This window comes from Pleurodeles waltl, chromosome 1_1 (genome assembly GCF_031143425.1).
Source record: "Pleurodeles waltl isolate 20211129_DDA chromosome 1_1, aPleWal1.hap1.20221129, whole genome shotgun sequence".
Lineage (NCBI taxonomy): Eukaryota > Metazoa > Chordata > Amphibia > Caudata > Salamandridae > Pleurodeles > Pleurodeles waltl.
The window spans coordinates 867497716-867515307 of NC_090436.1; the positions used below are offsets into that span (position 1 = coordinate 867497716).

General features: G+C 45.1%; 1 protein-coding gene across 5 annotated transcripts in view; it reads left to right on the forward strand.

The window, feature by feature from the left end:
* GKAP1 (G kinase anchoring protein 1) overlaps positions 1–17592 on the forward strand; it is an 814129-nt gene that overhangs the window by 127022 nt on the left and 669515 nt on the right. For all 5 annotated transcript variants that reach the window (XM_069229880.1, XM_069229873.1, XM_069229909.1 and 2 more), the window contains exon 4: positions 14757–14834. In XM_069229880.1, the coding sequence (XP_069085981.1) occupies positions 14757–14834 (78 nt within the window). The remainder of the gene's footprint in view (positions 1–14756; positions 14835–17592) is intronic.

Here is a 17592-nt window from a genome sequence, read left to right on the forward strand (position 1 = left end):
TGGCAGGCTGGTAAAACTAGTCGGCCCACACTGGAAGTCGGGTATGTTTTCAGGGGGTATCTCTAAGATGCCCTCTAGTGTGTATTTCACAATAAAATGTACACTGGCATCAGTGTGCATTTATTGTGCTGAGAAGTTTGATTCCAAACTTCCCAGTTTTCAGTGTATCCATTATGGTGCTGTGGAGTTCGTGTATGACAGACTCCCAGACCATATACTCTTATGGCTACCCTGCACTTACAATGTCTAAGGTTTTGCTTAGACACTGTAGGGGCATAGTGCTCATGCGCCTATGCCCTCACCTATGGTATAGTGCACCCTGCTTAGGGCTGTGAGGCCTGCTAAAGGGGATGACTTACCTATCCCACAGGCAGTGGGTTGTGGGCATGGCACTCTGAGGGGAGTGCCATGTTGACTTAGTCATTTTCTCCCCACCAGCACTCACAAACTATGAGGCAGTGTGCCTGTGCTGAGTGAGGGATCCCCAGGGTGGCATGCTGCAGCCCTTAGAGACCTTCCCTGGTCACATGACCCTTGTTACCAGGGGTACCATTTACAAGGGACTTATCTGTGTGCCAGGGCTGTGCCAGTTGTGGGAACAAAGGTACAGTTTAGGGAAAGAACACTGGTGCTGGGGCTTGGTTAGCAGGGTCCCAGCACACTTTCAATCATAACTGGCATCAGCAAAAGGCAAAACGTCAGGGGGTAACCATGCCAAGGAAGGCATTTCCTTAAAGTGTTCATCAAGGATTCGTTCATTCCGTATCAGGTGATTCATCAGAACTGTAATAACTACTTAAAACTTCATATCTGTGTAGCCATAACCTCTAAACAAGAGGTCCCTGAGTACCTGTATCTTTTCCCAATTGCAGTAAGGCATGATATATAGGTGCACATTTATCTAGTGATGTCTCTGGGTAGCGGTGTGACACTGGCAGGATGCTGCGAAGGAGCTAGTTAATAGCAGTGTTTCTTTGGTCTGTAAGTGTGTTGGTGTGCCCAGTGGCAGTATCGGGAGTGGGTCCCTGAATCCCCCGGCTTCGGCAACAAGACTTTTTTTTATGAGGAACGAGCACTGTTCTGGATGTTCCCTGTTGCTGGGGATTATCTCACTGTGCACTATTGTCACACTTTCTGTTGTGGAGCTATCCTCTGTCTAGAGACTCCCACTCATCTACCACCTCAGACCAGAGGTGGGCGATGGGGCGGCGCCTAACTCCCCGGGTCTCTTCAGGCATTAGTGCCCACTCTTCTGCTGGTGCCCATCCCGTTACATTTAGTGTCCATGCAGTCAGCTTGGGTCCTCCAAGCTGATGTCTCCTGTTGTCTGGCAAGGGCCAAAGCCAAGTTTATAAATCTGTTCCCCTCTTTTTTAGGGGCAGGTTTATCCAGGAGGCCTAGCAGGCCTACCTCCAAGTTAGCAGGTAAAGACCTATCTAAAGTCCAGTGAGTCCGTGATGTCACTGTGTCCCAGTAATCAGTCAGGTTTGGGCAGCCCCAAGTCATTTGGCCAAAATCTGCATCTGGTGTCGAGCACCTAGGGCATACCCAGGGTTCACTGCTATATATAGATCCAAGTCTATGGAGAGTAAGGTATGTCATATGTGTAAAGTTATATTGAAAAAAACTTGAGTTGCGTATTTCTAGATACCTTGTGTGCATATATCAGCACCTGGCCCCACTCAGCATCCGGTAGTTCTCTACCCAGGTCAGTGTCCCAACGGGTTCTAAGGGTGTCCAGCAGTCTGTCCACCATGCTGTTCAAAGCCTTATATAACCATGTCACTAGGTGTGAGCCTCCACCTGTTAGCATTGTTTGTAACACAGCAAGAGTGGGTTATTATAATTTAATCTCCCTCCATAGGTCCCTCATGGATCTGATTAATACCTCATATCTAAGAAATTGGCCCCTGGGGAGTCCATCCAGGTCTGTCAGTTCAGCAAAGGATGCTACTCATTCCTGGGAGTAACAGTCACCAAGCGCTATTAGGCCCACGTTGGTCCAGGGATCCATTTGCCCCTGCATGAGACAACGGGGAGGGTCCCCGTGTGGAAGTCCCACCAAGGGGGTTGTGGGTGCATAGGGGGCCAAGATGCCTGTATGTCTGAGTGCATAGCCCCAAGCCTCTATTGAGGTGTGCAGCAACACCCCTGTCTGGGGGGAGGGAGGGGAAGTTTAAGCATTGGTTAAAGCACTTTAGTGAGCAGAGTTTTCCTGCCCACCACGGCCCCATTCCAGTTCGACCAGCCCCAAATCATTGTTTTTGTGCAAGCCATTGCAGCTGTACTGCAAGATGGTAAAGTTCAAAGTTTGGAATCCCCAGGCTACCCACGCCAAGGGGAGGTGAACAGTGGTAAGAGCAATTCTTTGATGTCCACCTTCCCAGATCAGCTCCTGAAGAAGGGTATCAAGGGTCCTGAACAAGGACACCGGGATCATCACTGGGAGGTTGGCAAAGAAGTACAGGAGCCTCGGAAGCATAACCATTTTGGACAGTGAGATGCAAGCCATAATGGGTAGTTTATGGGTACGCAAAAAGGAGACACCCGAACTGAGCCATTGATAGTCTTTCCCCAGGTAGTCCTTTCTGAGATCCACGGTTCTGTGGATAATCTGGATGCCAAGGTACTGGAATGTATGCAGGGCCAGAATCTGCAACTTCCAGGAACACACCTCTTCCTCCAATAGAGGCGTAATCTAGAGGAGCGGCCAAACACCTCCATTATCTGCAAGGCCCAGGGGAGAGCCAGCTCTCCGTCTCTCAGGTAGATCAGTAGATCACCCATGTATACTGATAAAATGTGTTATGCCTTCCTTATGTATCCCTTTGCCTGTCCCTCTTTTCGAAACCATTCCGACAAGGGCTCTATTGCAATGGCAATCAGCAATGGGTATAGTGGGCACCCTTGTCTGGTGCTTCAATGGATATCATATGTGTTGGAGATTTGTTGCCCAGTCTTAACTCGCACCGTAGGAGAGGCGTAGAGTAAGCCAACCCATTTAATCCCAGCATCTCTCAACCACATGAGACGCATGGTGGCTTTTAAATATCCCATCGCACCATGTCAAAGGCCCTCTCGAGGTCTACCGACACTATCACCACCCTGTGGTCGATAAAGGTCATAAATCACAGAGTAAAGCATACAGTTTGTGGGAGGTATTACAGGTGGGTATGAGCCAGTTTGGATCAGTTCTTACATGTGCAGCAGCAGTCTGTTTGCTAATACCTTACTAGCGATTTTGAAGTCTGTATTAAGCATGGAAAGGGGCCGAAAGTCAGTAACTGTTGTGTCCTGGTTAGTGGTATTGGGTACGGGTTTTCCAAGGCCCTCCCTCATCGAGGTGGGTAAGAGGCCCTTCTCATGTGCCTCAGCATACAGTTTTGCTAGCTTGGGGGCTAATGTGGCTGCAAACAATTTGTAAAACTCTGGAGGAAGTCCATCTGTGTCCAGGGTTTTGCCTGTCACCAGCGGTTTGCTTGGATCAAAGGTCACACACTGTGAATACATGTTAGAGATAACCCTACATTCCTAGCAAAGAAGAAAAAATATACCAACAAATGACTCGGGTTCAGGGGCATTACTCACTGCACCAGTGCTCAGCATGGGCTTCCCACCCTAGCTACATGGACAACATCACCAAAATTTGGTTAAAAGACAGCTCAGGCTACTCCTAAATAGTGCACTGTGCTCTGATAAGTTACACCTGGAGTCTTTTGAGAAAAAAATAGTTCCAGGCCAGCGTGGATCATGGTGGCCGTCATATAATGGGTTTAATTGCTTAATATGCTCATGTTTCTATCCCTATTCCTTGGTATGGGCATGTTATTAAGTGCTACTGATAGATGCAGTTTATTGCCCGGTCCTTCAAATCTTGACCCAGAGATGAAAAATGTGGAGGAGAAAGCCATATGTAAACAAGAATGCGCCTGTCGAGGCTAGACCGCAGTTTGCTGGACCCCTTCCTCCCCTCCCAGTGAGAGGCGACATAGTGGCCATCTTGAAATTCTCGGCGGACCTGCATGGGCTTGTATCAGACTGGACCACTGTTGTAACTAATCTGCTCTGGAACGTGGGAGCGTGTCTGCCATTTTGAATCTTTATCTTTAATTTTTGGAAGCAGCATACAAGTCATTTAGAATATTATCATTACATTCCTGTAATCTAAAATAGACGAAAATAGGCTAATGTGGGGGATGCAAGCTCAATCTGTCCTGATGAAAAAGTAAATAAATTTGAGAATGTGAGTCCATGTGCAAATGGAATGCCCATGTGTCTCTGATATGTCCTCCTAGCTCTGTGTGTGTGTGTGCGAGCATACACTGTAAATCATTACCTACGATTATGTCTTAATGTGAGCCTTGGGTGGATCATATAGTGACTCCTTACATAGAACCCATATGTGCTAGTCTGAGACCAAGGAATGTCGCTGTTCAGACCCTGGGTATGTGTACCCAACCTGTTGTTCTTTTCCTAGAAGTAGTTTGCAATAGTCTGTATTGGTTTGGTAGGCTGTATGTGTTTTTTATTTTTAATGTATACTTTTTAATCGGCATTTGTACAGTATCCAGATACAGTAATGACATCAACTTGTCATTGTTAGGACATCATGTCGGATTACAGTAACATTCAGTAATCTCCCTCCTTCAGTATTCCCAGTGCAATAACACAAGCTTCAGGTGACTGGAAAGGCTGTTGGGAGGGCATTACAAGGTAAAACAAAAAAAAACTCTCAGTAGGTAGGAGGCCAGCTCATCCCATCTGCCGAGGAGTAGCTGGCCTAGCGCCTTAAATTTAGAAGGGTGAGCCTTCTCCATCACTGCCTGCTCTGCCCCGTAGAGGCCTCTACTTGCATTTCCTTTGCAGAGAGTGATCAGAACCTGCTTGTTCTCCATTTTCCTCCTCAAGCTCTGACATTGGGTGTGGTTTTATGGCAAGTGGAGTTTTTTTCTGATTTTGAACCATTTGAATAATTGTTCTAGCCCTTCCATTTCTAGACATCATGCTGGTTAAAAGTGCACTCCTCTGTAACCCCGTTTGACTTGTAGACTTTGAATACCAGTGACACCGTTAACTGCTGTGTGTGCCCCTGACACCTGTTGGTAATCTGACATGACAAAAACTTTACTGAGACTCGTGGAAATTTAAAGTGAAGGAACCTGGACTTTTGGCTACTACCTTTGGGAGAGAGAGGAAACTGGCTAAATATTTTTTTTATGTCCCCATCTTAAAATGTAAAGGACCAGTTGGAGCCTTAATTGGTCGCTGGACTCCAATGATATGGACTCACTGTTAGGGACCTGGTGCCAGATGTACAAAGATATTTAGCGGCTGCAAATGGCAGAATTTGCCATTTGTGTCCGCTAAATGGCCTTGTACCATGTACCAACCCTATTTTGCGAGTTGGTAATCTATTAATATGGTTTCCCACTCTCTATTAGGAACAGACGTGCCAAGGCCAGCCCTTCCTAGTAGCGTGTTGCAGTGGTATATGTGAATGTTTTGCAGTTGCAAAATATTTGCAGATTACCACCAACTTCAGGTTGGTGGTAACCATTCGCAAATGAGAAGGGGTCTCTAAGGGGACACTGTTCGTTTTTGTAATGCATCCTGTTTTTCTTTGGGGGAGAGGGGAAATGGGGTGCATTACAGAAAAGAAAATTGCTTTATTGAAAAAGCAATCACAGACATGGTGGTCTGCTGAAAAAGCAGGCCATGATCCTGGTGATTGTAGCCATTCGCATTGGGTCGCAAATTGCGACATACCTCATGAAATATTGATGAGGCAGGTCCATTTGAATCACAAAGATTCACAATTAGGAATTCGCAAACCAGAATCTTTGTACATCTGGCCCCTAGTGTTTGTGCGCTGCAAGGTGAGGTCATTCTCTTAGATGATAAAAAAAACTGTGCAAAGATATCTCAAAACTGTTTAATAGGTGTGAGAGTGGCCGATGTGAGGAAGTGTTACTTTGAGTTGTTGACATCTATGATCCTTCTAGGGAAGTGGTTTTTCTATGGGGTGTGGGCGATTTTTTTTTTTTAAACAATAGAATTAGAGGTGGGGATGAAAAATATGTCTTGCCTTTGAGCAGCAGGCAATCCTTTCTTGCCATTTTAGAACTTTTAGGAGCATTGATCGGGCAATTAATGAACCATTTGGCCATAGATTTTCTTGAGTCTAATTGTAACTACAGTGAATAGCGCTAAAATGTTGAGTGCTTGTAAGCAGGGTTTTACAGTGAGAGGATTGAAATAGAAGTAGGATTTTGTAAGGAATGTTATTTAACGAGGAGGAAAGTTGGGCCTGAGGGGTTGGCTTTTTACTTGGCATAAGCATACTGAATGTTGGATGGCATTTATTTCGAGTATCTGATGGAGACATCTAGTTGCAGATTCCTCACCTTAGAATTTCCCCTAGGATCTCTGGATCCAGAGATTTTTCACGAGCAGTACCCCTGTGCGCCGTTAAGTGACGTCGATCGGCTCTACATAGATCCTCCGTGGTGGATATGAAGTTGACGGTCCTATATAGGTGCCACCCCGGCGCACTGACGTCAGAGAGGCCTCTGTCACTTTTTCACTGGTCCTTTTTTTTTTTTCCACTTTTTTTAAAAGTTTTTTGAGTATATCTACTCCTGGTGCGTCGAGCATGTATTTGCACGAGACCAGGTTCTAGCCCTGCGTATCCAGCCATCAGGCATTGTCTGTTATGGATCCGCACTTCAGGTGCCTTTGGTGTAAGGAGTGTGACCACAACCCGAAGTCGTGGTCCGAGTGCCTGTGCCATGAATCCAAAGGCTTTGAGGGAGTGGTCCCTAAAGCGGATGGCTGCCTGTTGCTCGACTCCATTTAAATCCCAATTTCAGGCAAGAGGAAGGTCTCTGGATCGGTCACTGAGTAGCACCTCTTCGTCTTCCTACTCCAAGTCCTCGGGATGAACAGGTAAGTTGAGACATAGTAACAAGTCAAAGAAAGTGAAACGTTCTATGACTTCACCTTGTCCGTCAGCCGACAAGACGAGGGAGTGGGGGCATTGTTGATCTAGGCCTCCCACTGCGGAGCCTGTGTCTGGGTCGATTTCACGCCTCTCCGAGCTTCTCTGAGCCAGAGCAACACCTGTCCAACTTAAGGAGGTTTATGAGGCCATGAGCTTCACTTCCGCTGGTACGCCTTCGGGCACTGTAGAGTCTGAAGGAACCCCTTCGGTTTCCGTGCCAGTGGCATTGGGTCCAAGGGGCACCCATGGATCCGTTACTGAATCCAGATAGACGTCGGTCATAACCCTTTGACCTTCTCTAGCGCTGGTCCTGGCATCAACAGTCCTGGCACCACTCATGCCTCTGGATTAGGGCGCCCCCATCCTCATTGCTAACTCAGACACAGAGCTGGATGGGTGTCATATGACGCCAAATCCGGCACCAACAGGGGCCTTGCCCCCTATGGTGGATCCTGAGCCTTATTCCTATGGGCGAGTTTACGGTGAGGATTGGAAGGGGTCGCTGGAATACCAGCTCTTGAATTTGGTTTTGGCATTCCTGATGTGTGCTCGTTTCGAGCCTCTCCACAATTGTCCTCTCAGGCTTCTCACTTTGGAAACCGCCTTTCTTGTGGCCATGACATCTCCCCGCAGAGTGATTGAGCTGCAGGCCTCATCATCTAAGCCTCCCTACATTCCCATCTATCCTGACAAAGTGGTGTTTCACACTAGGGCCTCCTTTCTGCCGAAAGTGGTCACACCCTTCCATGGAGGCCAATTCATCGCCTTCTCTACTTTTTATGCACCCCCACACCCTACTAAGGAAGAGGAGAGACTTCACCGCCTGTACCCAAAGAGCGTGGCATTCTACCTTGATAGTAGCAGAGAGTTACGGGTGGATGATCTACTCTTTGTTGGTTATGTGGGTACAAAGAAAGGTCGGGCAGTGCAGAAGAGTACCATCTCCATATGGGTCATACTCTGCACTAAAACATGCTACGCACTGTCTAAAAAGCTACCTCTCGAGGCTTTGTGTGCTTATTCTACAAGAGCTAAATCTGTGTCAGCATACGTAGTTCCAGTCTTTAACATCTGTCTGGCGGCAACTTGGGCATCTCTGCACACGTTTGCCATACACTACTGCCTGGACAGTCATGTCCATAGGGACGGGCACTTTGCCCAATGGATCCTGCAAAACTTTCTAGGATGATCTTATTTCACAGACCCACCTCTGGGGGTGATATAGCTTTGGTATCTATTCTAAGGTAAGGAATCTGCAACTATATGTCTCTATCAGATGGACAGGTTACTTAGCTTTGGTAACGCCTTATCTGGTAGAGATGATATCTAGTTGCAGATTCCTCATCGACCAACCCATCGTTCCCGCTCTAACTGATTTCTAGGGACACGGGCTCCCTTTTTAGGGCCCTAGTTTTATTGCACCAATGGTCAGTGTTCTTCATAGCTCTGTGCTTCTGGCTTGGAAAGTTGTGAAAAGAAATTGACGTCAGCATGCCAGGGTGGTGCCTATATAGGACCTGCGGCATCCTATCCAGCGCAGACGATGCGGATGAGGGACATGGAGCAGATCAACTCCACCTAACTGCACTCAGGAGTACTGCTTGAGAAAAATATCTGGATCCATACTGATGCCTGTGGGAAATTCTAAGGTAAGGAACATGCAACTATATATGGTCTCAGCCAGATAGGGCACTACCGAGGGTAAGTAACTTGTCCAACAAGGAATTGCATGTTGATCTGACTACAGAAGTGAGGATGAGGCAGATTTCTTAAACAGGGAGGTAAGGTCTATTTCCTGACTCTGGATCTGTTTTTGTGGGTTATGCTGAATCATGGTTGACAGGGCATGCAGGGAACAATATTTCACATGGTGGAATGCTTGTGCCAGACTGCCATTTTGGACTAAGCAATGTAGATCTTGCAGTACTATGCATTTGGTCTGTTGGTTTGAGGGAGAAATGGAGATAAATGTTGGATGGTAACTTTGGAGGGTAATGTTGGCGATAAAGGTGGTTGAGGAGATCTGAGTATGACAACTTTATAATATAGTAAAGGAATGTTGGTGCGGGGGGTGGTTAAATCCATTTTATAGTAGGTGAGCGCTTATGCCTGATAAAAGTTCAGGTCAGCTGTCGTAGCCTGGAGCAAGGAATTGGATAAATTTTGACACAAGCAACTCCATATGTTGCTGTCAAAGATTAGGAGGGATTGGAGGCACACAAGTTAATGCAGTGTCCACATGGGCTCAGTATCTCTTTTTTCAGCTGAGTATAAGTATTCTGGCTTTAACTGTGCAGTCTGATACTTTATTATCTCTGTGCATGCTTCTCCACTCAGCACCATATGCCTGCTGCTGCTGTTTTTGGCAGTAGATTTGTTGACTCATTTGGGGTATCCTACACCTATTGGATTATTTGTCATACACCGAATAATAAAGTCCATAAAGTAAGCACTATCCTGCTTGTTTTTAGGTCTGGCATATGCCTGAATTTTTTTTTAAATCACAGAAGAAACCAAAGGTAAAAATTACATATTTAGATGTTGACATAAAACAGAAAATAAAGTTTAAAGCCCTGAAAACTGTTGGACTTCACCAGTTTAGTTTGCTGAGCTAACTGTAACTTGTGCCCACCATGCACTGCCTATTACCTCAGATATTACATTACCCATGACGTTAAATAAAATCACTGATCACACCATGGTCATATACAGCATGAACTTAATGAGTGAGCATGTGTGGGTCCATAGAATGGAAATAGCGTAAGCTGGGGTGGCAAGTGTGATTGTTCATAAATCACTATAGTTTGGGGTGCAAGTAATCGAGACAGGGTGAACCATTTAACCATAAGGGACCACTCAAAAACATGACTAAAATCAGCCTGTTTGCCTCCAAAATAAGATGGTCATTTTGCATTCAGAACACCATTAGAAACAAACAATGGGGTAGGGTGAAGGCATACACTCATAGTCTCCAGAAAACGAGACTCATATACATTCAATTTAAGTACCTGCAAACCACATACATAAACAATTGAACCATATACTAGGGACAGATACACACAGTTGTCAGCTGCTCACAGGAGGCGTGTCTGTAGATTTTCTTTAAACCTAAAGGAGGCAGAGCTAGTGATAACTTTGATGACTTAGCCTTTATACTATCCAAACAGTGCATTGCCATGCACTGGAAAGCAGATGGACTGCCACAATTGGAAATGAATGTCAGTGGGTGGGCCAAAAGCGAACACAAGAAGGACGGAAGGGCATCACAAAACAACCCCACGGTGGAGAGATTAGGTGGTGTAAAGAAATGGCTCCCTGTTGTAGTTACCCCCCACTTTTTGCCTGATACTGACTTGACTGAGAAGTGTGCTGGGACCCTGCTCACAAGGCCCCAGCACCAGTGTTCTTTCACCTAAAATGTACCATTGTTTCCACAATTGGCACACCCATGGCACACAGATAAGTCCCTTGTTAAAGGTACCAGTGGTACCAAGGGTCCTGTGACCAGGGAAGGTCCCTAAGGGCTGCAGCATATGTTGTGCCACCCTAAGGGACCCCTCACCTAACACATGCACACTGCCATTGTAGATTGTGTGTGTTGGTGGGGAGAAAAAGGCAAAGTCGACATGGCAGCCCCCTCAGGATACCATGCCCACAAAATACTGCCTGTGGCATAGGTAAGTCACCCCTCTAGCAGGCCTTACAGCCCTAAGGCAGGATGTACTATACCACAGGTGAGGGCATAGCTGCATGAGCAATATGCCCCTACAGTGTCTAAGTCCATTCTTAGACATAGTAAGTACAGTGTAGCCATATTAAGTATATGGTCTGGGAGTTTGTCAAAAACGAACTCCACAGCTCCCTAATGGTTACACTGAATACTGGGAAGTTTGGTATCAAACTTCTCAGAATAATAAACCCACACTAATGCCAGTGTTGGATTTATTAACAAATGCACACAGAGGGCATCTTAGAGATGCCCCCTGTATTTTACCCAATTGTTCAGCGCAGGACTGACTGGTCTGTGCCAGCCTGCTGCTGAGAGGCACGTTTCTGACCCCACGTGGTGAGGGCCTTTGTGCCCTCTGAGGCCAGAAACAAAGCCTGCTCTGGGTGGAGGTGCTTCACACCTCCCCCCTGCAGGAACTGTAACCACTAGCAGTGAGCCTCAAAGGCTCAGGCTTCGTGTTACAATGCTCCAGGGCACTCCAGCTAGTGGAGATGCCCGCCCCCTGGACACAGCCCCCACTTTTGGCGGCAAGTCCAGGGGAGATAATGAGAAAAACGAGGAGTCACCCACCAGTCAGGACAGCCCCTAAAGTGTCCTGAGCTGAGGAGACCTCTGCCTTTAGAAATCCTCCATCTTGATTTTTGGAGGATTCCCCCAATAGGATTAGGGATGTGCCCCCCCTACCCACAGGGAGGAGGCACAAAGAGGGTGTAGCCACCCTCAAGGACAGTAGCCATTGTCTACTGCCCTTCCAGACCTAAACACCCCCCTGAATTCAGTATTTAGGGGCTCCCCAGATCCCAGGAAATCAGATTCCTGCAACCTTAACAAGGACTGCTGACCTGAAGCCCTGCAGAGAAGACTGAGACGACGACTGCCTTGGCCCCAGCCCTACCGGCCTGTCTCCCATCTTCAAAGAAAACTGCAACAGCGACGCATCCAACAGGGACCAGCGACCTCTGAAGTCTCAGGGGACTGCCCTGCACCCAAGGACCAGGAAACTCCTGTGAACAGCGGCTCTGTTCAAAACCTGCAACTTCCTTGCAACAAAGAAGCAACTTCCAAAGACTTCACGTTTCCTGCCGGAAGCGTGACACTTTCCACTCTGCACCCGACACCCCCGGTTCGACCTGCAGAAAACCAACAGCTCAGGGAGGACTCCCCAGCGACTGCGAGCCCGTGAGTCACCAGAGACGACCCCCCTGAACTCCCACAGCGACGCCTGCAGAGAGAATCCAGAGGTTTCCCCTGACCGCGGCTGCCTGTAACAAGGGACCCGACGCCTGGAACCAGCACTGCACCCGCAGCCCCCAGGACCTGAAGGAACCGAACTCCAGTACAAGAGTGACCCCCTGCCTAGCCCAGGTGGTGGCTGCCCCAAGGAGCCCCCCCCCGTGCCTGCCTGCATCGTTGAAGTGACCCCAGTGTCCCTCCATTACTTCCCATACAGAACCAGACGTCTGTTTGCACACTGCACCCGGCCGCCCCTCTGCTGCTGAGGGTGTACTTTCTGAGCCTTCTTGTGTCCCCCCGGTGCCCTACAAAAACCCCCTGGACGCGGGTACTTACCTGCTGGCAGACTGGAACCTGGGCACCACTGTTCTCCATGGAATCCTATGTGTTTTGGGCACCTCTTTGACCTCTGCACCTGACGGGCCCTGAGCTGCTGGTGTGGTAACTTCTGGGTTGCCTTGAACCCCCAACGGTGGGCTACCTATGCCCCAACTTCGAGACTTGTAAGTGTTTTACTTACCTTCCAAACTAACCTTTACTTACCTCCCCCAGGAACTGTTGATTTTTGCACTGTGTTCACTTTTGAAATAGCTTATTACCATTTTTACCAAGACTGTACATTATATTGTGTTCATTCAAAGTTCCTAAAGTGAAGTACCTTACATTTAAAGTATTACTTGTAAATCTTGAACCTGTGGTTCTTAAAATAAACTTAGAAAATATATTTTTCAATAAAAAAGCCTATTGGCCTGGAGTAAGTCTTTGAGTGTGTGTTCCTCATTTATTGCGTGTGTGCATACAACAAATGCTTAACACTACCCTCTGATAAGCCTACTGCTCGACCACACTACCACAAAATAGAGCATTAGAATTATCTATTTTTGCCACTATCTTACCTCTAAGGGGAACCCTTGGACTCTGTGCACACAATTTCTTACTTTGAAATAGTATATACAGAGCCAACTTCCTACAGGAGGTTACTTTTAAAATTAATAATCTGACTGGAGATTTCGGGGTAATGCTATAGGGACAAATCTGGGTGGAAGGACACATACGAACGTGGAAAGCTATCAAACATAGTTTAGGTATATTATTGTTTGCATTGAAAAATATAAAAGAGAAAAATAGTATCTGATATGACCAACCTATACACAGATTGAGAGCAAGACTATATAAAAAGTAACTAAAGGTCCAAGGAAATTGTAGAGCTGTTCGTGTAACAAGCAGTATCGTGTTACCTAATGTGAAACTAAGAGCGTTGTTTGACCTGTTACATGTATACAATGTAATATGCCTACGTAAAATGCGATAAACTGATTAAAATAAACAAAAGTTGGGGGCGCTATTATTGCTTCATATTAAGCAAGGTAAAGACTGAGAGCGCCTGATGTAAGTTCCAGAGATGCGTTTGATAGTAGGTTGAGGCTTAATGCCAAAGCCTGTTGGGAAAATCAGTGAAAACAGTGAATTGTTCTGTTAACAATAGTTTTTCCACTATTGGGTATGTGGATATGGGCATGTGCCCATGTTAAATTTATAAAACAGTAGTATAGACAAATTCTATGTAGTTAGGACATCTACAAGGCGTGGATGCTTATTTCCAGAAACCCAGCGGGGGGCACCTCCCCACTGTGCATGGCCTTCTAAGTATTCTGTTAAGCTTCTTTCTGAAAAGTATTCACTTTATGAATATTTAAATAAAAACACTCCTCTCAACCTCCTTCCTGGCCTCTGCTTTTCTGATGCCTTCCAGTATTAACGATCTGTCTATAGCTCCCCTGCTCTGCTGCTGGGATGTTGCTTACACTGTGAGCAGTGCAGGCAACTCATCTTTTCTGCCAAGGTGCTGCTTGTGCAGTTTCTTCTTCCTGTGTGTTTGTCAGCTCTGCCTAAATCCTGGTCAGAGGCTTGTCTGTTTTGCCACCAGGATACTGCTCACACCATGACCCCCTCTAGCAGCTCCATCTCCCTGCCATCCAGATGTTGCACACACAGTAAGTGCTCAGGTGGACCTTTCCCCTGCTGCTGAGGTGCTGTTGCGTGTGCAAGATGTCTTCCTCAGGTGCACATACATCTGTGTAAAGCCAATGTAAATAACAGTTTTAGCAATACCTATTGGCTTTGCCAATGCTTCTTTCTTCTTGGGAATAAACTGCTTCCGTACATTTCCTGGAATTTTTCACTCACCCCTTTTCCATACCTCTCTTCTACCACTTCAGCAGCTTCTCACACATCTCTGGGAAGTTGGTAGTGCCCGCTTTGTCCCTTGCCTAACTTTGCTCAAATGCAGATATGTTTCCTCCATCACTGTCCCAAGAAATCCCTTGGATTTGACAGGGAGATGTGGAGGTGGGGGACCTACACCACTTTTTATCTGTAGCTTACAGTCTTATTGTATCGCTTTTTTGATGGTGTAACAACATCCCATTTCTTTTCACATTGCTAACTAAGAAGCAAACGTCTCCCCTTCTTAGAAATAAACTCCAGTTTTTAAGCACAATCAATGAAACCATCTAATTGAAGAGTTTCGGTGGAACAAAAGCAGTTTGCAACTTCAGTACCTCTGATCCCTGTTTGTAGTTGGAACGTATGTTACATGAATCTGAGGTTCTTTATGTTACAGTACCTTTCTTTGGATCGTGGGACTTGCTGCATCATAGTTTGCAACCACTTTGATGATACAGCATTCCACATATTGGTGAATTGTTTCGCAATGACAACTGTATTTTTTCAAAAAGTATCATCTGTACATAACACTATTCAAAGACATTAATTTTTTAATTGTTCCACCAGCTGACCACCAATATGTTTGAAGCAGACCTTGAAAAAGCTTTGATGATGAGCAAGCTGGAATTTGAAGAACACAAGAAGGTATTTTATATTAAGACATCTCAATAAAACTTCTGATTGCATAATACTTTAGTTAAAAGCAATTCATTAATTTAATAGCAGTAAGAGTGCTTTTAATGTTCATGTAATAAAAGTAGAAGATGAACCACTTCTACAAACACTGATTACCTGTTCCATAATTACTGTGATGTTTTGCAGTTGTTCTTATGACTTGAATTCTGTAGGTGGAGGGAACTGTTTTACATTATTTTTTTGTGCAGTTAACTTGCAAGTTACTGTGCCTCTCCTTCCATCTGACCTTCTAAAGAAGGACCTGATTTACAAAAAAAAGTTGAAAATACACGCATTATATATTTACACCTATGTTTGGCTTACTTTTTTGGTCTTCTAAAAAGTCCTGCAATTAAATTTGTACCCATGCTTCTCTGCTGTACCTGCTTGTGTGGTCTGTACCTATAAACTTTTGCGGCATCAACCTACTATATATTCACATGATGTGCATTATCCCACCATCTAGAGGTTCTGTCTGGAAAAATTGTTTTAATAAATGTTTTTTCTTTTGGTTGCCAACGACAGGCAACTTTGACTTTGAGCGTAAACTTGCAGTGTTTCTGTGCATAACTTTCATGTTGTAATTCTTTTTTGCGCCATTGAGTACGAAAGTGAAAAATCATTACCTTGAGCGTCCAGATTAGAGTTGACAGAAGACTGAATGTTGTAGATGAGGTGTATCAGAGAAATTGATGATACCCCAATAAAAACAGGTTGAAATTGTGAAGTTATGTCAAAGGACCATAAGTATGAGACCTGAAAAACCGAGCAATTCTGCTTTAGGCGTACTGTCCTTCATCTCTGGCAAAGCGGCAGAGTTTGGCTAAGTGTGGACACCTTGGAGGGTATGGTGGAGTTGTATAGCAAAGAACTCGATGACTCTGACATTAAAGGCTAAACTCATATTGATATGGAAGCTCACAAAGTGATACTGAAAGATATTCTTTCAGTGACAAAAAAGATCATCTGCAGTGCCTCATAAGCGTAAGTCTTCAAGCTAAGCAGTTCTGATTCAAAAGGTAAAAGTGCACTTTAGTCTTTGTAAACATCAACACTTGAGCTATATACAGGTTCAACAAACATATTGAAAATAAGATACTGATGTGGTCAAAAGGCCTAAACGGTGTTGCTATACTTCAAAAGGGGATCCATACCAGAGGAAGACTGAGGACTAATGATCTAATACACAGAAAAAAGACACAGAAGCCATTGAAGTAGTGATCATAGTTGATCTAGAAAAATTTAAGCACATCTCAAATCTTAAAAGGTTATTCTGTTTTCGGAAGAAGAAAGAATCCAGCATAATTAGGACTTTATTAGTACCCAGGAAAACAGGGCAAAAAAGGCATGGGGGCAGAAATAGAATAGAGAGGATATGGAAAGACTTAAAACCCCAGAAAAGGATGTGAATGAATTAATTAATAAATGAAAATGATTTTGTGAAGTAATCTGATTTCTGGGGTATCCTGGCTCTACAATCAGCTTAGGGCAGAAGTTGGTTATTGGCAAAGCAACCATGTCTTCACTTGTTTCCTGAAGGAAGAGTGATTGTTTAATGAAGCAGTAGAGATCTCCACATTTTCATAGTCACCTTCCTCCTGCTCTCTTGGAATGAATTATGGGCACTGCAATAAGCGGTTGTAGAGGGCCCAATCACTGAGACAGTGCTTAGCATTCAGTCCCTTTACTTACTGGGAACCATTTTTACAAGTGAAGTCCTGAGACATGATTCCTGGGAGAAATGTTGAGAAGAAGCTTAGTGCCTGCATTCTCTGTCATCTGCAGGTGATTGAGGAGGTAGGTAGGGAGACTGAGGTAAAGAGAATGGGCAGAGTTCAGCCAAGATGTATTTAAGGCTTGAATAATAGTTTTTAGTGAGGTTCTGAAATGAAAGGAAAACGTTCTCTGAGCATTTGTAGTAGGAAGCACAAGATCCTTAGATACCGACTGAGCTGGAATACACCATGTTGTCTCAGGTAATGATATATGGGAACATGTTGAGACTGATGCACCCCAGGTAGAAATACAAACCCACCCTTCTCGACCATCCACTCCAAATTAACCTCTTTTTATATTATGTTGTAATCAAAAGAGCTGCAGATAACTGGGGTGGGGTCCACTTACAGGAAAAGGAATAATGCTTCCTTCTGGGGACCCTCCATTCATTACAAAGGGAAAACCACTGAATTACAGTGGTGTCAAGTGCTCACAACACGGGGTGTTTAGGGAACACCATCTAGTAAAGCAGTATTGCACACATGGAAAAAATATAGATTTTCTGCACTAGATGCTGGCTCTGAGGGCTCATGCAAAACCAGATTCACTGATAGTTAACATAACAAGGAAAAGAGACAGTAATGCATCAGCCTCTGTAACCCCACCAGAGAAGGACACCAAAAGACTGTACAAAGTGGGAAAGGAAATGTGGAGAGTGGTGACTATTGAACCACCACCAACAGAGGAGGAGGTGGATGAATTTAACCAACATTATCCAGAGAATTTTTTAAAAGGGAGCCAAGTGTGGTGTTGGAGGTGAAGACTATAGTTAACACATGCAAAAATCCTCTTTAGACACTACCAATAGATAGCTGTGTATGCAATGGTACTATAGACGCACTCAAGGTTTGACATTTCTGATTTCAAACCAGAGTTCCAATCCAACATCATTGATACTGTGTTTACTAGACCGAATGCTTTCTAAATGTCAAAATTTAAAAAGCTATATGAT